Source organism: Eretmochelys imbricata, chromosome 2 (assembly GCF_965152235.1).
Source record: "Eretmochelys imbricata isolate rEreImb1 chromosome 2, rEreImb1.hap1, whole genome shotgun sequence".
Classification (NCBI taxonomy): domain Eukaryota; kingdom Metazoa; phylum Chordata; order Testudines; family Cheloniidae; genus Eretmochelys; species Eretmochelys imbricata.
In genome coordinates this window covers 56,774,624-56,795,256 of record NC_135573.1, presented here as the reverse complement: position 1 = coordinate 56,795,256, position 20,633 = coordinate 56,774,624, and the positions used below count along the sequence as shown (strand labels likewise).

Genomic DNA, 20,633 nt, shown 5'->3' with positions numbered 1-20,633 from the left:
ACTGAGTGTTTTGCCTTAGTAAGAACTACAGGATTAGACCATTAATGTGTAAACTGTTGCTCTAGAGATTTCCATTTAAACAAACTCTTTGAAATAATTTACTACACTTAAACTGTCAGCAAATATATGCTTTAACTTCTCTATTCCAGTTTCAAAGCAGTGAATAAAAAGACAGTCATTTTAAAATAACTATTTTAACCAAAGCTTAATTTTCCTTTAAATAGTCTCTCAGCAGTTGTCTGCAAAATAATTAACTTGTAGATCATTTGCATACAAAATAAGTACTAAGAATACTTTATTCAGTCTTTGTAAAGGCTTATTTGTGAAGTATTTGGTTTCACTAAGAATGGTAATGTGAACTCTGCCATTCTTGGAAAGTATCCATGGATAGCATCTGTATTATGGTGAGAGAGAGCTGATATCTACCGTTTACAAATTTCTTTGGAATAATAAGTCAAGAAATTTTAATACACTTTTTAAGCACTTTTCCACATATTGGTCCCGATAGCTCTTAACTATTAATAGTTTGTAACACAACATGACTGATGTCATATACAATTGCTTCAGAAGAATTTAATTTAAATAATCACATACAAAAGGTGCCCTCTTCAGCTAAAGAAGTTGAAAGAAATATCATAAAAAAATCAATAGGCAAATATTTTTGTTTACATTTACAATAATAAAACTTCAGACAAGTATTTATTGTTTTTAAAAAAATACATTATAACAGAACAAAATGTATATGTTGATCATGAAAGACAAAACTACCGTTATTATCTGGACTAGAATGCACATGCATGCTAACAGTTCAAAAATCATTTCAGGGCATTCAGGAAACATGAAACAAGCTACCTGTTTGTGAATGTACTATTTTTCTACTTGGTAAGTATGCCTGAGAAAGTTAACCTGTAAAGAAACAGGCTTTTAAACTCTTAAACACAAAGAGCTTTCTACAGTGAAATGGTGAAGAGACCTGTGATATGCACCTGACAGGCCACTAAGCCATTTCCCACAGAGATTCTGTTCACTGCTCCACCTCAGCTCAGTGATCCAGCAGTGGCACAGAGTTTCACATCAATACCAAATTAATTCAACCAAGGTATTAAAAAGCATGCTGATATGATGTAAAATCACCAGTTTATATACAGAGGGTATGTGGAAATCAAATAGATTCTCTACCAAAGTTAGTGTATTGTTGTGCAGTATTATGGACAAGTAAAAAGTAATGATAAAGCAGGGATTATATGTCTGGCTCAAGTTAAGACCCTTTAAAAACTACAATTTCAACACAATCATCTAGCATCAAAGAATGAAAAATCAGGACAAATGCAAATAATCATTTTACAGTAGCCACATACTATAGCTAAGTAGGAACCAATATGTAGCTTGGGAAAATAGTACCATAATAATTTATTTTCATATACCCAAAGCACAATTTACTAGCAGGCACAAGCAGTCTGACAAGATGTGAAAGGAAGCAGTGAAAACGTCGGGGATTGAATTTCCTTTCATCAGGATTTGTCTGCTCCTACTGTATGCAGATGACAAATGGAACTGAGAGAAATTCAAGATATTTAACTCTTATTAGTAATGTAATGCTACTGTAATGGGTTTTAGATTTTTGCCTTTTCTTGTATTAAAAGAAATAAAAACTAATTAATCAAAAGCTATATACTGAGGATTGTTCAGAATCTGAGTGCATGTTTTCTTCATTAAGAACAATGGGCCAGTTCCAGTCGGTACAAATCGATGTAGCTCTGTTGAAGTCAATGGATCTATGCCAATTTATGGAACACAGTGTCTGACACTATGCCTTCAATTTTAGCGGTCTTGTTGAAATCATTACAAGCAACTGCATACTTTGTAAATTACATGGGCTTGAAAAAAAAACAATCATGGGCATAAAAAATTCTAATAGAAACCTTTAATTTTCATAATTTCATAATTTAAGCAGATAATACATGATCATACTACATGAGCTAGATCATATGAAACAAAGTTATCAAACAAAACAAATTTATAAGTCTGAGGAGAAAAAAACCACGACGGTAAAACGATGGAATTTTAACAGCCAATCCTACCCTGCAATGTTGAAACACATTAAAATATACTATTGCACATATGTATACATTTTTCTGAGTGTGATCAGGAAGCAGCTTCCTTCCCCCATTTTGTAGCACTGCACAAATGGCTAGGTGCATTACGGAGGCTTTTTACTGGCCTATGAAGTATAAGGTATTATCCACTGCTGAAGACAGGTCATCAGACTTGATGGACTAGTTAACTGATCCAGTATGGTAAATCCTATTTTATTCTTTCACCAGTACTGAGCATGGCATCAAGAGCACTCTATGCTGCTCTGACACCAGACACACGGTTAAGTTATACCTTTCAATCAGTACTTCATTCTTCAGTCTACTTGTAGCATGTGCAGAGAGGAAAGCAGAACACCAATTATAAGGAGTACCATAAGGGCCCCCTGATCCAGCAATGCCTTTAACAAGTGCTTAACTTTATGTTTGTGAGTAGTCCCACTGATATCAATGGCATTATTCACATGCTTAACATTAAGTACGAGCTTAAGTGCTTTGCTGGACCAGGTCCTAAGAGAGGATCCAGTATCAGAACAGAAGGAGCGCACTGAGGGTAGGAGACCCAGAAAGCAGTGCAAGGGAAGTGGAAAGCATCTTTTAAGTTTATAATTGTTTAAGGAGGACAAATGGGGAGAAAGATGGGCTAAGGTTATATCTATACTGCAATCACGGGGTGTGACTGCAGCTCAAGCAGACATTCCAAAGCTAGCTAGCTAGCTTGGCTCCTGGAAAAGTGAAGCTCTGGCAGCACTGTACAAGCCCACCCGGAACCCTGGGTAATTACTCACACAGCTGCCCTGCACTGAAACACATGCTGCCACAGCGTCACTGCTCCAGTATGTGAACTAGCTAGATTAAAGCTAGCTTGGGTAGGTCTCCTTGAGCTGCAATCACACCCCATACTTGTACTACAGACATACACAATATACATTCTCCTCCTCTGTGTAAGGGGGAATCTCCTGGATCCAGAAACTTTCTTAGAGCCCCTGCTAATTTTACAAGATAGGTGGCATGCGTGGTCATACTCTAGAGGGCAAGAGGGAAATCCTAGATGGCAATGCTATGATTCTGGCTGAAGAGCTTCATTTTCCTCCTCCCATACCTGAAAGCCTTGAATCCTTGCCAAATACTCCAGCTGTTTTGAAGGCTGCACTGCAGAACAGGGGGAAGCAGGAGATATTCCTTTTAGACCTATGGCTTCAGCAGTCGGGGATGTTCCATTCATGAGGAGTTCCCTGGCAATTGTAGCTGTACTATTAGTAGTAGCAGATATGCTGAAGAAAGAGCTAGAAGTCTGGCTCATTTCTTTGGATGACAAATAGCTTCCAGTAGTGCCAGGGGCTGCTTTGTTGCGGCTTGCTTCCATCTCTTGATAAACATCAGGTGAGAGATGGAGAATTCCCTTTGGTGCTGAAAATGAAAGCAAAGACCATTCTCATTACACTTGCAGTGAGTTAAAGATGGACAACTATACCACTGTCAGTTTAGATGCTTCCCACCTGAAAACAAACTGTATACTTATAGGTCTTTTTCAGTAGTAACTGCGAGTCAGAATGCATAATCTACCTGATTATAACCAAAACTGGTTTTAAATGGACATTAAGGGGAAGGATTTTTTTTTTTTTTTAAAGATCCTAAATGTGGCCTCTAAAACTGTGCTTGAAATTTGGCATTCACAGACCATTTGGCATGCACAAATGAGGTACTTCGATGTCAGAACTAACAAGACATAGCCACACCCCAAAATATGATAAACTTTATTTTGTTGTAATCCTCTTCCTTCCCACATCCCTACACCATTGTCTGTTGTCATCATTTGCTGTGCTAACATGCCTTATTTAGGCCGCATACCCTTCAGTGAAGGAAACAGTCTTCTTTTTTTAAGCATTATGGATATCTGTGACACAGTATATATTGTACATAATAATATCTTTTTGACTTGTACTTGAGAAGGTGTATTCTTTGCTCACTGTGAACACCATTTACATCACAGGAATTATGCTATGTATTAGAGACCCAAAGAATTTATTCACGTGCAGTTATGGAAATATCTCTAATATTAGACATACAATTAAGGATAATTGCTCTTGGTAACTATATTTCAGTATTTTAAATAATATTTTTAGACAATGAAGTCCCAATCCTGCATACACATGTGCACCTGAATAACTTTACACACTTGAGGAAATCAACTCAGATTCTCATGTGTGCAAGAGTGTTCCAGATCAGGGCTTATTTAAGCCATCTTACTATACAGTCAAGCTATGTTTTGAAAAATAAATGATATCCATTTTGAAGATAGTTTAAAAAGTAATAATGAACATGAAAATATTTTATTAAATTACAACAAGCATATTGGAGCCTTCTGTTGGTAGCAGTCAGACTACCTAAAATATGACATTTGTGACAGCTGGCGGTATGGGAGTCCATTTTACAATAGCAAACCAGTTCGGCAACTAGTTTAGCTATGAGAAGAAAAATGCTATGGTTCAATGTTTATAGATTATTTTTCATTTGCAATGCATATGAAAGTCATTTTAAGACTGCAGAACAGTCTTAAAGAAGAATCGAAACTGGATTTCTAGTTTCTTATAATGGGTTTTCCTAATCTCAGTGGCACAAATGCTACTTTTTAAATAAGATGTCTGCTGCCTGAAGTAGATTCAGAAATACCAGCTATAATTAAAATCCTGAAATTCAAATACATGGTGAACATGCTTCCTTGTTGAACTTTCAGACTGCTGTCTGAGCAAATTGGTTATAGGTGTGTCTTGTAATTGCTTTACTCAATTTGGCTTTTAACTCATTATAAGCTTCATACGGTTAGACCACAATCCAATATTGCTGATTACAGGCATGAAAAGGTTTCATGAAGTATTTCGTTATATTGTTAAAATGTGAATAATTTCGTGACTGCAGTGATTAATTTCACAAGAGGAGACATAACGTGTGGTTCAACTCTCTGACCTTGCAAACCATATTCACACAAGTATAGAGACTCACACAAGCCCCACTAACAGAACTACTTGCATGAGTAAAATTAGGACTGGACCCCAAATTCTGGCTTCCCCCCACTGAGCCACTACAAGAGCAGGTGCAGAGCCACCGCAAGCTACAATTCCTCAAACCTGACTGCCTGGGCAGGGCAAACACAGACAAGAAAGTTCAAGTGGCCTGCTGACACGGAACCCTACAGTGCTCCGTAAAGTTGCTTCAGATCAGAGCAATTCAGGCTCTAATAAGTGCACAGTGAGAGGGGGTACATGAATGGAAAGAGCAAGACACATTCCTTACCCAGCTGATTACTATGTCCTGTCTCCTTGCCTAAAGCTTATAGAGCCCTACAGCTCCAGTCCTCCAACTGACTTTGCATGGACAGATCTCCAGTGAAGTCAGTGGGGCTCTGCCCAGGTACAGCGGTTCACCCACATGAACCTCTTGCAGGACCGGAGGCCCAGATCAATATGTTGCATGGCTTCTGAATGGCTGTACTATGGAAGTGTCAGAGAGGGGCAGGAATAGGCTCCATGCACCATCTTCCCCCCGGACAGATCCATGCAGGACAATATAGAATACAGCCCTATAAGGATAAAACACCATATGCGTATGTATAAAGCAGTATTATGTACAGTATTTTAATAATATACCCTTCATCTGAGACTCCACCACCTTCAGATAAATCTCATCTCACCTCACATTTTTTAAATTGCTTTGTAAAATGGATACAGGGTTTAAATGATTTAAACAGACATAGCGCATCCCCCAGGTTACTGTCAGGTAAAACTGGACTACATAAACCAAGAAACAATCATTACAAAATAGAGTGGCAAGTACTCAGCACCTCCTAAATCTGACCCACTGTAAATCCAATTTCACTAAATGCATTTGAGAAATAAAGGTGATTAATTCAATAATATAAGTGAAAGAACACACTGGTGCAGAAATATTATTATGAAAAAGAATCTATTTTGGAAAAAAGCAACACAATGCTAACTTTTTTACAAAATATTTTATACCAAATTAAGTACTGCAGATGTCTATTCCATTGATGTAATATTCCTTAAAACAAACATTTCACATGCTTTCTCAGCCTTTTCAATGTTTTTACATGATCCACCCAAATATCTAACTGCTGTCTGGAACAATAGTTTGGAATTTTTCCAGACTACCAAACTTTCTAAATGTTAAAATAACTAATATATGGCATATGATGAATGAAAAGATATTCAGCATGATATATCAAATGTTCTTATAAACCACCTACATTGTTATAAAGGAGATTGTAAATTAATAATAGTAATAGTACTTTGCCTTTATATAACACCTTCCAGCTGAGGATCTCAAAGTGCTTTACAAGTAACAATTAACTAAGTCATATGAAACACCTAAGAGGTAGACATTATTGCCATCACTGACTATTTTTAAAAACCAAGTGATGTAGTATTTTGGACATTATATTCATCAGGAGTCTCAGGAACTATATTTCACCATATATATCAACAATGGTACACCTTCTGCTGCATATAACCTGGAGGTGCATTCATGAAAGACCTATAAATAATTTCCATGCACAAGCATATTATTTACACCCGTGGGCAATCATGTAAGGAAAATATGCAGACTAGCTATGCAGTATAATCACTAACACTTGAAAAACAATTCTAATCCATTCTTTAATGGTAATTGTTAGCAGTCGCTTAAAATTTTAATCTCTAAAAAGACTTCCAACCCTACAATCAAATACAGGTGTGTATGATCTTTTGTCTACATCAGCCAATCAGATACTAGAAAACTGCAAAGTGGTATGGAGGCATACTGTATAAATGGCTAGATTAAGATAATGTAGGGACCTGGGTAACATCTCTACCCGGGTAGTCCCCGTAGTCTTACCTCTGTGCTGTGGTCCCATCCCTGCCTGGACTAGCAGTGGCAGAGCCACTAGTGCAAGCAGCATCTTTGCTCTTACCCACCATTCCTCTTTGGACAGGCTGGGGACTCCCTCCTCCCTGGCCCATCACACTGTGTCGGATTCCCTTCCAGAGGAAAACTCTGCCCTCACCCATCAGAGCAATGGATTCTATGTAAGAGGGCACTTGCCAACATCATCCCCAGCAGAGCCATGATGACAACAAGCCCCCCCACAGACATAGCCTCTGCTGCAGAGGTACTGATGGCCCCATGGCAGCAGGTTCCTCAGCAAACAATCCAGTAAAGTGAATGGGGCACTTAACCATCTTAAAGCCATCACAGGGCTATCTGCAGATTTAGGACAGTATCTCTTCATCAGTTACACTGGGTCATGCTTTCAAGCTTTTCTTCACAACCACGAGGTCTAGGAACATATTATTTTTGAACATGAAAGCTGAGATCCTGATGTTGTAATAAAGAACAGGAGTACTTGTGGCACTTTGGAGACTAACAAATTTATTTGAGCATAAGCTTTCGTGGGCTACAGCTCACTTCATCGGATGCATAGAATGGAACATATAGTAAAAAGATAGATATATACATACAGAGAACATGAAAAGGTGGCGTAAGAGGCTAATTAATTAAGATGAGTTATTATCAGCAGAGAAAAAAAACTTTTGTAGTGATAATCAAGGTGGCCCGTTTAGACAGTTGACAAGAAGGTGCGAGGACACTTAACATGGGGAAATAGATTCAATATGTGTATCAAAAAAATGTGTAATGACCCAGCCACTCCCAGTCTCTATTCAAACCCAAGTTAATTGTATCTAGTTTGCATATTAATTCAAGCTCAGCAATTTCTCATTGGAGTCTGTTTTTGAAGCTTTTCTGTTGCAAAATTGCCACCCTTAAATCTTTTACTGAGTGGCCCGAGAAGTTGAAGTGTTCTCCTACTGGTTTTTGAATGTTATGATTCCTGATGTCAGATTTGTGTCCATTTATTCTTTTGCGTAGAGACTGTCCGGTTTGGCCAACGTACATGGCAGAGGGGCAATGCTGGTACATGATGGCATATGTCACATTGGTAGATGTGCAGGTGAACTAGCCCCTGATCGCGTGGCTAATGTGATTAGGTTCTATGATGGTGTCACTTGAATAAATATGTGGACAGAGTTGACATTGGGCTTTGTTGCTAGGATAGGTTCCAGGGTTAGTGTTTTTGTTGTGTGGTGTGTGGTTGCTGGAGAGTATTTGCTTCAGGTTGGAAGGCTGTCTGTAAGCAAGGACTGGTCTGTCTCCCAAGATCTGTGAGAGTGAGAGATCATTTTTCAGGATAGGTTGTAGATCTTTGATGATGTAATGCAGATGTTTTAGTTGGGGGCCGAAGGTGACAGCTAGTGGTGTTCTGTTATTTTCTTTGTTGGGCCTGTCCTGTAGTAGGTGACTTCTGTGTACTCCTCTGGCTCTGTCAATCCCTGAAAGAGTACAGGAACGGATCTGTGCAGACACATGCCTAAAACCCCAACCAGGGGTATTCTATTTGCTACCCAAGATCCATAAACCTGGAAATCCTGGATGCTTCATCATCTTAGGCATTGGCACCCTAATAGCAGGATTGTCTGGCTATGTGGACTCTCTCCTCAGTCCCTACGCTACCAGCACTCCTAGCTATCTTTGAGACACCACTGACTTCCTGAGGAAACTATAATCCAACGGTGATCTTCCTGAAAACACCATCCTGGCCACTATGGATGTAGAAGCCCTCTGTACCAACATTCCACACAAAGATGGACTACAAGCTATCAGGAACAGTATCCCCCATAATGTCATGGCAAACCTGGGGGCTGACCTTTGTGACTTTGTCCTCACCCACAACAATTTCACATCTGGGGACAATATATACCGTCAAGTCAGCAGCACTGCTATGGGTACCCGCATGACCCCACAGTATGCCAACTTTTTATGGCTGACTTAGAATGCTTCCTTAGCTCTCGTCCCCTAACGCCCCTACTCTACTTGCGCTACATTGATGACATCTTCATCATCTGGACCCATGGAAGAGAAGCCCTTGAGGAACTCCACCACAATTTCAACAATTTCCATCCCACCATCAACCTCAGCCTAGACCAATCAATACCAGCGGTCCATTTCCTGGACACTACTGTGCTAATAAGTGATGGTCACATAGACACCACCCTATACCGGAAACCTACTGACCGCTATTCCTACCTACATGCCTCCAGGCTTCCATCCAGGACACACCACACGATCCATTGTCTACAGCCAACCTCTAAGATACAACCGCATTTGCTCCAACCCCTCAGACAGACAGAGGCAAACATCTACAAGATCTCTATCAAGCATTCTTAAAACTACAATACCCACCTGCTGAAGTGAAAAAACAGATTGGCAGAGCCAGAAGAGTACCCAGAAGTCACCTACAGGACAGGCCCAACAAAGAAAATAACAGAATGCCACTAGCTATTTCCCCATGTTAAGTATCCTCACACCTTCTTGTCAACTGTCTAAATGGGCCATCTTGATTATCACTACAAAAGTTTTTTTCTCCTGCTGATAATAGCTCATCTTAATTAATTAGCCTCTTACGTCACCTTTTCATGTTCTCTGTATGTATATATCTATCTTCTTACTATATGTTCCATTCTATGCGTACGATGAAGTGGGCTGTAGCCCACGAAAGCTTATGCTCAAATAAATGTGTTAGTTTCTGTGGTGCCACAAGTACTCCTGTTCTTTTTTGCAGCTACCGACTAACACGGCTGCTACTCTGAAACCGGATGTTGCAATGTGACTTTCAGGAGATAGTCCCATGTCTAAAGAACTGTGTCTCAATCCAGCTCTGAACATACCAGACCTAATTCTTTCCCTCCTCTTGTTCAGTACCGTCAAAAAACTCCTTCTCCCCCACAGTTTTCAGTCTTTTCTTGTTTCAATGACTCAGAGTCATAGTTTTTCCCTAAGCAAGGGGCAGAGCACTGTTCTGCTGCCCCTGGAGCACAACGGAAAACAGACTGTGACTCAGAGACTCACAATTTGTCTCCTGGTCTCCCTGCTGTGCTGAGGAGAAAGCTACAATAGTTGGTGTGTTGGGAGGGGCCAAGGCTTCACCCATTTCCTCCCTCACCTCCAGAACACTTCATTGGAACATGCCTTGCTCCCTGCACTGCAATTTGTACCGCCAGTAGAAGTGTGTGCCTTACTCCTGTGGGCTGCAATGCCTCCAGGGCCATGATTTAGCCCTACATGCGATCTGCTTATCTTACAAAATAAACAGATCATTTCAACATTTGAAATTAGCAATCTTTTTTCAGCCAAAGATAAGTTATGTGAGATATGATCAGTACTTGGGAATTCAATAAAATCAGCCAGCAATAACCACCCAATAGTTTATTTTTAAGACCCAGATTCTGCCACACTTACTCATGCTGAGGAATACCTTCTTGATTAGTCTCACTAAAATCAACAGGACTAACTGCAAAGTAAGGTACTTTGCAACACAAGTGAGGGGTATCAGAATCTGGCACCAAGTTACTTCACCACGAAGCAATTCACAGTAGACCAGATTCTGTAAGGTGTTGAGCACCTGCAGATCCACATGGATTTCCACAGGAGCTGCAGCTGCTCAACATCTCTTAGCATCTGGCCCATCATAAATCCAATTTCACCAAAAAGCCTTGGAGAAATTCTAAAAATAAGGGTGGCTATTTTAGTAACAAGAATGAGTAATTTAAGTATTACCATAAAAATAAATGGTAAAAGCCTGACAATTTCTACGAAATACCTTTTAAGTGTCATTACTTTAGAAAACATTCGTAAAACAACAGAATAGGTAAACACTATAGCCATTATGTACTCAGCAATAGTCTAAATATCAGCTTAGACTTCGGAAGCAGAAATCCTGGCCTAGACACCAACATTATTTGCCTAATGCATCTGTCTGAGGTATTTACAGGCAACCAATCACTGTAATATACAGGCACCAAAAATAATATGTTGTAGTTACATAGTGCCATCCATTAAAAGATCTTAGTTATGTGAGTGTAGCGGGATGGTCACCCCACTCTGGCCCTGAAGGGGTTAAAACAGCCCTGGGAGAGGGCTGCCTGGGGAGCCAATAGTAAAAGCAGCCCTGGAGAGGGCTGTGGCTGGGAAAAGGACTGAAAGCACCTGAGTAGCTGACCACAGCTGTGGCCAGCTCAATCAGGGCCCAGCTGGCCCTTATAAGAGGGTTGTGAGCCAGGAGCTAGAAGCATCTCTCTCCAGCTCTAGAGTGGGAAGGGCTAGCTGCCTGAGAGCAAGGTACCTGAAGCAGAGCAGTGCTGGGAAAGGGCAAAGGGAACGCCACCATGGTAAACCCCCAGGCTGCAGGCCTTGTTGAAGGACTACAAAAGGTACTTGGGCTGCAGGGGGCAGCCCAGGGATAGGCAAAGGCAGCGGGTCCTAACCCCTTGCCAATGATGAGTGGCCATTATAGACTGCAGTCTGCCCCAGTGAAAGGGGGCTAGATGATGACTGGCAGTAGCCACTGAGGCAAGGTGGGAATAGAAGGTTGGGGGTTCCCCTGGGATGGGAAACCCAGAGTGTGGGGGTACTGCTGGGGGCATAACTCCAGGGTAAAGGGCACTGGGGTCCAGGAGGGACACGGGGCCAGTGGCAGGGGAGACACCGGCCTGCAGAGGGTGCTCTCTAAACTGGAAAAGAGCTAATTCCGAGGATGACTAGCAGGAGGTGCTGCACCGGTGAGTTATCACCTTGCCACAGTGAGGTTAAACAAAGTAATGTTATGTAGCACCCTGATTCAAAAACCAGCTTGTTTAACCTCACAACCACCATGTTAAAAGATACGTATATTTGCTTCTTTACAATTCAATAAGAAGACAAGAAAAAAAAATGTGTTTTGTTTTTTTTTCCTTTTTTTACATCAGGTCTGGAGTTCCCTAATTTTGCTGGAAGATGCTCTGCACAACTGAAGAACTACTAGAATTATGACACCACAAGAGATGAGGCTGAAACCTGAGCAGTGGAAAGGGGGGGTAATTTTTAGTGAGACTTTTTAAATTCTGTTTTTGTTGTATTTGTTATTATTTAACTCTTGACACACACTTGAGAGAAAAGCTCTTTGTGAAAGTTTCAACACACTCCTCTCTCCATTTGGGGAATGAGAACTCATGAAAAACAAGTCTTGATATTTTTAATATAAAGAACAAGCAGAATAAAATAAGGGAATTTCTACAGAACATCTGATTAAACACTCTAGTGGACATGGGTTCAGGACATATAGCATTTTTTTGAGGCAATGACTTGTGCATTTGAAGCTCTGTATAGTAATTCAGTGTACCAATAGAACTTAAAAATGTTCGAGGCTAGCATATGAGTTTTGAAGGGAGATAATGTAAAGCAGAGGACAGGAAAGAGCTGTTATCAATAAAAGTAGACGGGTCAACAAATTAGGGAGCTGAGAGCAAATCAGGATGGAGAGCTGACAGTTCAGATGCTTGGAAGAGCAATGAGACAGTGATTTTTGAGGGGTGAAGCAATGAGTCAGTGCTTCAGTGTAACCAAAGAGTGGCCTGCGTAGGCAAGATCATTTTTTAACAGAGTAAAAAAGAGGAGAGTGGGAGTTGTGGTCATGGGCATGAAATGAAGGGCATGACCTACATATGTGAGAAGAAAGAATGAGTAAGTCTAGCAGATGAGGATGGAGAGGTAGTTGAAGTTAAGAAGAAAGCTCAGTGAAGTTATGAGTGAGTATGAAATATCAAAGGAGAAATCAGTGTGAGAGGAAGTTTTGGGGGGTGAGATGTTTGAAGTAAGGAAAAAGCTTGGAGGAGAGAATGGAGAACTCAAATAAAGCTTTGGTTAGGATAGCAATACTGCCTCAGCTCAAATGATCCAGTTTCTCAAGGAGATAGTCCTCTTCACATCTGGAGAAGCTAAGAGGGCCAGGTCTCAGTCAAGAGATGTTGAGAGCAACACAATTAGAAGGTCACTTGTGGCCACTCTTAACCCCAAATGCATATGGATCTCTCTATTGGAAATGCTTTCTTATATCTGAACTAATCCTTTACATACACCAATCGTGTGCAAATATATCTTCCAAGAGTATTAAGTCTAATGACCTTTAACAAACTCTCATTCTGCAAGAATTACCCTCAACTACTGAGGAAAAAGTGATATGGTCTTCCTGCTTTCTCCATAACACTCTTGGGTCCCACTTGCTGAATAACGTCCGTTTTTCTTAAATGTTCTTCTATCTCCTGTTTGAAATTGTTAGCGCTTACTGTTCAGGCTGAATGATTATTTTACCCAGACTGCTAACTGCAATTAGATCTCTCCAACACAAATCTCATAAGTAACTAAGGTTTCAGAGTAACAGCCGTGTTAGTCTGTATTCGCAAAAAGAAAAGGAGTACTTGTGGCACCTTAGAGACTAACCAATTTATTTGAGCATGAGCTTTCGTGAGCTACAGCTCTCTTCATCGGATGCATACCGTGGAAACTGCTGCAGATTTTATATACACACAGAGATCATGAAACAATACCTCCTCCCACCCCGCTGTCCTGCTGGTAATAGCCTATCTAAAGTGATCATCAAGTTGGCCCAAAATCCAATCCCTGGATGAGACCATATCAGAACAGAATTACATGAATATCTCCTGCTTCCCAATCTGATTTTCCAGGGGACTTCAGTGAGCAAGGGAAGATAGTATCCTAGCTCTCTTCCATAGGCTATCAAGGGAGCCTCTTGTCTCAAAATTACTGTAAGTTCTGTACCCACTGAATTGTCACCTGAGCACTGGGAGGGCATACCAAACGACTGCAAGAGACTCCAGTTCCTGTCTACAGGCTCAGCTGGTGGGACTGACACCTTGGAGTGTGCAGTAATGTTATAATGCTCAGCCAGCAGCACCTGTGCTACAAAAGCTGTTGGAGAGTCATTGTTCTTTGAGCTGTGCCACCACAAATGCTTTCTGCAGTGTTATCAACTCATCTTATTGTGTCTTTTACCCAGCATGACCACGGAATGGTCGTGTAGAATCTGAGGTAAATGTATAATTAAAGGAGTTATTAAATTATCAATCCACCACCTGGCAGAGCAGATTGATATAAAAATCTTTACTTAACCAAAAGTCCAAGAAACATCAATAATTAATTAATACAAAAATAGAATCCAGTGTAAATTATGCACTTGAGGCACACAGAAAATGATACAGAATAGTGAAAATAAAAATATAATGCTACCAGATCTGAATTTAACAAATCTGAAATATAAAATAGACACTTTATCCAATAAAATGTGAACAGACTTTGGTTATCATCATCCATAGAAATGTACAGGTGTTCAATTAGCCACAGAAGAGCTCCATTAACATTCCCTGGATACAAAAGAAACATGGGGAATTACAAGAAAGACTTAATGAAAATAGTGCTACACAGTATGTGTTTCCTCTTTGAGGCCAAGATCTATAAGCACACACAATTTCATGCAAATCAGTCTTAATTTATTGTGCTTTTACAAGAAAAAAGTCAAGATGAAGTAAAAACAAATATTTTCCCTATAATTTATAATTATCTATACCTTTTTCTATCAATAGGGATTATTTCTATGTGATATTATTGATTAGGTGTAAGCAAAAACACACAAGATACTTAATAACGTGAAGGCAATTGCCAAAGTTCCCAATGCTATTCTGTACAATATAGACAGAAATAGTAATGTTCTTTTCAACCTTGGATTTAAGACACTACCCTGACACTCTCTGTTTTTCTCTTGGCTTATTTTTTACTCAGAAGAAGTGTATTAGATCAATATCTTTGTTCCTTTGGAGTTCATCTGCTCCTGCTGTTTGTTCACCACCTGAAATCATAATCATCTGTTTGTGACAAAGTAATCATCTTCTCAGTAACTAATTGTGATGTCACAAACAGATGATTATGATTTCAGATGGTGAATAAACAGCAGGAGCAGATGTACTTCTAAGGAACAAAGATCCTGATTTCATGCAAGAGTCCTTAGTAATAAAAGATTAAGGAAGAAAAACAACAGTAAATATTTTACACATAGGTGGAACTGTTTATAAACATAATGTTTTCCATGAGGTAGCTGTGGTTCTTCAATTTTCATTTGGACAACACCCATAAACTGGAAAAGAGACTTCTGTTTAACTTCTGTGAAAAAGTGGAACACCTTTCCTAGGGAAAAATGGTTTATACTTTTTTTGGTGCTTCTTTATGATGTGTAAAGAATGCCTGATAGTGCTATCAGTTAGGAGGAAGTAGGGTTGAGAAGTTTGTCACAAGGATGGTTTTTGGAGTATTTAATAGCTGGGAAGAGGGGAAACTGGTCAGCTTCTGGGGACTAGTCCTGGGGGATGCAGAAGGTGCAATAAGTGGGTATGTTATAGGAAACAAAGCAGAGGTTATTTTCCAGTGACAACCCACACAAGATATACAGTTGGAAAGCAACAGAATCTGTCGCTGTCTTGTAAACAATTTACTATTGTTTCTTTAACAAAACAGAACTTCACTTTGCTATCCTAGTTTTAGTCTATATGGTTTCAGACGAAAACACTGCAGATCAAGCAGACAAAGAAAGAGAAACACCTGCATGCAAAAGGAAGCTAAAACATAATCCACCAAAGGCTCGGCATTTTCGCTAACTAAGGCCCAAGCTTAGCTAGAAGAGTAGCTGCTCACCTATTAGAGAATTGCTATGAAGGTGAATGAGGGCAGCAAGGAGGTACACACAAACACCTCAGAGCCATCTTTAGACTATTACAGTTCCCATACAGGTTAGGGGCCCCACCATATGCTATCCATGTCACACCACAGTGATGCAGAGTTCCATTTTCCTGCAATGTTTGATGTTGTATGATGCTTTAACTTCATTACATAAATACAATTGGGTGGGCCACCCTGCCCAATATACTGGTGTTCTCTCTATCCTCACTCCATTAAAATGAGGATTTGGGAATTTTTCTCTTTAACCCATCCTATATTTAAACTATTTTACCACCACCACATATGGAAAAAAAATACAGAGCTGACATTGCAAAGAAGAGATTATGTACTAGTTCTTCAAGAATTGCCTCTGTACATTCACACTTGTAGGGAGATGGCATTGAGCTGTGGAACTGTCAATGGCACATGTCACTACCTTAAAAAGCTGAGTCTGTTGGGGGGGGGGAGGGGGGAGTGACATCACCTACTCTACATAAAGGGAGTACACTTCTCAAACTACCTCTGCTCCTTCTCCCTAACTGCAAAGTCCTGATTTTATACAGAACTCCAAGGTAAAGGGGAAGATGTGTAATAGGAATAGACAAAGGCCCTCAAAGCTCATAGAAGACTGTTCTTTAAAATTCGCCTCTGTGCAACTTGACAGCGTCTGGTTGGTAATGGGTTCTCCCTGACATCTCTCCCCAGATGGTACAAATAACCTGTCAGATGTTCGAAATGGCTTGGTCTTTTCCAGGTAAAAACCAAGTTCCTTGCATCAAGTGTATTGAGATCGGTTTCTCTTGGGTAGGAATGGTGCTCTAAGGAAGAATATGGGGAGGGAATATATTGAGATAGGTGGAAAACTGAGACCATCTTAGGCACAAAGCTGGGATGGGGCCTCATGGTGGCCTATGGTCCTTATGGATGATAGTATAAGATGGAATGGCTATCGAAGCACTATGTTCATTCACCCTAATAGCAGATGCAATTGCTCTCAAGAAGGATGTTTTGCTTGCTAGATGATTAAGAGAGGCTTGAGCAAGCAGCTCATAAAGGGGGCCCATCGGCTTCAACAGGACAAAAATGACATCCCACAAAGTAGGGAGCATCCTAAGGGGGGAAAACATTTACCATGCTCTTAGGGTATGTTTACACTGCAGCTGGGAATAAAACTCAACGACAGGCTAGCTTCACTCAAGCTAGTGTGCTAAAAATAGCAGTGTGGATGCTGTGCCTCTAAGCGCCCAAGCTCAGACTCAGAAGATTAGATGGGCTTGAGAGCCAAATTGCTGTCCAAGCCACAACATCCACACCACTTTTTTGAGTGTGCTAGCTCAGGTGGATCTAGTGAGAGGTGGTCTACTCCAGCTGGGAAGCTCACTCCCAGCTGTAGCAAAGACACAACATTACAGAAACTGGAGACTGTAGTGTCAGAAGATGGGTTTGTCCTTAACATAAATCTGATGAGCAGATACTTCTGCCATATGGATTTTAGAGAGGCTATAGCTAAGCCTTGAAACTTGAAGAAGGTACTCTGAGACTGCAGGGCCGCAGCTCAAGATGGGGGAAATCCTTGACTAGTGAAGTATAGTATACCATATAGTAAACCATTTCCATGTTGGTTTATAGCATTTCAGGATGGAGTCCTTCCTGGATGGCAAGAAAAAGCCTTGAACCCTCCGAAAGCAGAAACATTAGTCGGCAGGTGATCCTCCATGCTGCAAGGTGGAATGCACTCTTGTTTGCAATGCAGAATCCTTTCTGGCTGTTGAGACACGAGGTCTGGAGATAGAGACAGCAGATATAATGGTATTCTGGTCAGCTGCAGAAGACCTGGCTACCAGTATTTTAATGAGGGGGAGACGCCAAGATGATGACCGCTGATGGTGAGGATGATGATGAGGACTAACACTTCATGTTTTTCCACAAGGCGTGGTGTGAGTAATGCAAATATTATGCATTCTGTATTCTCTCTCCTTTACTGACTGCAGTGTGTGCATTGTTTGATTGGTTATAAAAGTAATTATTGTAGAAAGAGCACTATGTAGTCCCTGTTGTGCACCATGGGGTCCCCCCTCTATTTCTAAGCTCTCTAATGTAGTTGATCTAGGGGGCTGAACTGTCATAGATTAAAGTAGGTGTAAACCCTCACCTTGGAGTAAGTAATTGTTTAAAGAAACCCAAAACTAAAGACCAGGCTAAACACGCACAGCCAAAGTTTTCTTGTCTCCACAGATAAAGGCTAGGAACACATTCCTCTCTGCTTGTTGATACAGTACACGGACATGGTATTGACTGTAAGCACCTACACTACATGATGCTGCAAGGACAAGCAAGAGGTTTGAGGGCTTGCTGCACTATCTGAGCTCCAATCCAGCAGCAGCACATCAGAAGACACGGAATCCGGACCGCACAAGTGTTCAGAAGGCAAGGCATTTGGATGTCTTGGCAATACACACACTAGCCCTGATTGGAGGCAATAGTGACTGTAGGGATGGCAGGACAAAAGAGTACCCCAGAGGACATTGTCTCTGTTCTCCAACCAGCAAAGCTGTGGGCGCACTTAAGGAGTCAGTCTCCCTAGAAGGCTGTGTACATTTGGCGTGTGCCTCTCAAATGATGTGATATACGTCGATAAGGCCTAATAGTTTTAGGAAAAATTGTTTGGTCTGTACCAGCTGTTCCCTGAGAGTTGCCGAGAAGTCTCATATCTTGCAAAATCTCTCCTCTGGGAGAAAGGCTATGTCCTGAGTGGAGTCCAGAACCGCTGTGATAATCCTTTGTGTAGGCTGATGTATGAATTTTTCCCAGTTGATTAAAAATCTCAATAATTGTAAGTGGCTGTACATCTATTGGATCGCTGAGGACAGAGTCTGCTGACAGTGGTCATTAGAAGCCATTCATCCAAGTGAGAGTAGACAGAGTGCAGAAAACATCAGCTATGAATATTGGTCCCTGGTATAATCACTGGGCAAGAAGCATACCTCTGAATGGAACTCAGGTATTCAATATAGCACCAGTGAGGGACAGAGGCTTTCTGGAACAGGAAAAGGGCTATTTTTCAAGTTCTCCTATGCAGCCAGGTTCGAAACGTCTCTTTATTGCTCTCCATAACTTAAACAAGACTCTCTTTCTCTCTGTGTGTCCATGCACTTTAGTGTGCTCATCTCTGCAGTATCTTGACAGAATGCAAGGCCCCATGGGTCTAGAACCCAGGTCTGTACAGCTACCAGGCAACTGATATCTCCAGCTGTCACCCAGCAGCAGCTGTAACCAATTTGTGCTCCACTTCCCATGACCCAATGTGGACACAGACCCCAGGTTTAATTATGCAAGTGGGAGAGCTCTCTCCCGCCAACACAGAGCAGCAACACAGGAGACCCTGCAGCGGTACAGCTGTGCCACTGTAAGGTCTGCAATGTAGACATAGCCTAACATGGGGTAAAATCATATTGAAGACAAGGCAGTCTGCAGTTTTCACATGCGTTATCACATCAAGGTGCTAACACAGTGGTCTGATCCTTTAACAGCCAGGAACCTGGGGGCAGTCAGCCCTGTTCAAGGACCAGACCCAGCTGGGCTGGAAGCAAGTGATTATAAAGGCAGCAAGCATCTCAGTTGAGGGGGAGCTGCAGGTGGGAGATGGGCTCCTGTAGTAGACCCTGAAGCAGTAGTATTGAAGAGAAGGGTGAGTCCTCCATTCAGCACTGAGAGAGGCAAGGGGAAAAGCCTCTGGGTGTTGTGGCTGATCGTGAGCAAAGGAAGTGCTTTTTTGTTTTGATGTTTTGCTTAAGTTTTATGTTGCACAATAAAACTGTGTCCTGAGAGAGACTTGGGCATGGCAGAGTGTCCTTCCTGGGTTGGGGAAACAGGCCAGCCGGCTACACAGATAAACCCTGGAGGCAACCTAGAGTTTACCTCAATCTGCTACTGTGAAAATTACAACTACTTTGTCTTTACTAGGATTCTACCTCATGTTAATTACCATGCATGAGCTAACTTGAGTTCAGAAAACACCTTTTTCTCTAATGAAGACAATGCCTAACTGGCTCTATAATTAATGCATTTCAAAATAAGCATGAAAATCCACTCAGTTTTTAAACAAAGAATATACCATTTTGCTCTTGCTATAGTAGAGCACACTACCACGTTTATACTCGTAAGGCAGATACATCACAGAAAACTTTTCAGACAATTTCTGATAAAAAAGACTGACTAAAATGTCCATAATGACTGGATTATTTAGTTGTTTGAAATAATCAAATACCTAATGGGAAGATGCCTAAAAGTTAAATATGAATGAAATAAGAAGTAATACTCACTGTTACTCGTTGGCTCAGGAAACCCAACATTTTGGCCATTCCAACCTTTGTTTTCCCCTGGCTGGCACAGTTTAAAAAAAAAAATAAATTAATAAGTCCAGCACAAATATACTTTTACAGAAAGTATTAAAGAGTTTTGTGAAGAAACATTTCCATGTTAAAAGATTAGCTGTTTGAATTGACCAAAGCTAAACAAGCACATGAAGAGGTCCTCTACAACAGTGGTTCTCAAAGCTGGTCTGCCACTTGTTCAGGGAAAGCCCCTGGTGGGCTGGACCAGTTTGTTTACCTGCCACGTCCGCAGGTTCCCGCAGCCCCCATTGGCCTGGAGCAGCGAACCGCAGCCAGTGGGAGCCGTGATCAGCTGAACCTGCGGACGTGGCAGGTAAACAAACCGGTCCGGCCCGGCCCGCCAGGGGTTTTCCCTGAACAAGCGGTGGACCGGCTTTGAGAACCACTGCTCTACAAACCTGCCCACACAGCTCTGCTTGAGCACCTTCATTTTCACCTGAAACAGGTTCTTCCAGTACTAGACCTCCCCATGAATAAACATTACCAGCTACAGGCC

At 41.1% G+C, this 20,633-nt stretch overlaps 1 protein-coding gene across 12 annotated transcripts in view; it reads right to left on the bottom strand.

Annotated features, from left to right (window-relative positions):
• Window positions 1-20,633, bottom strand: part of STAU2 (staufen double-stranded RNA binding protein 2) — a 225,879-nt gene that overhangs the window by 116,070 nt on the left and 89,176 nt on the right. For 11 of the 12 annotated variants that reach the window (XM_077810128.1, XM_077810129.1, XM_077810130.1 and 8 more), the window contains 2 exons: window positions 20,066-20,126; window positions 3,196-3,503 (listed from right to left, as the gene is read on the bottom strand). In XM_077810128.1, coding sequence (XP_077666254.1) covers window positions 3,196-3,503; window positions 20,066-20,126 — 369 coding nt within the window. Of the gene's footprint in view, window positions 1-495; window positions 1,555-3,195; window positions 3,504-20,065; window positions 20,127-20,633 lie in introns of those variants that run through there. The other variant, XM_077810135.1, reaches the window with a different exon arrangement.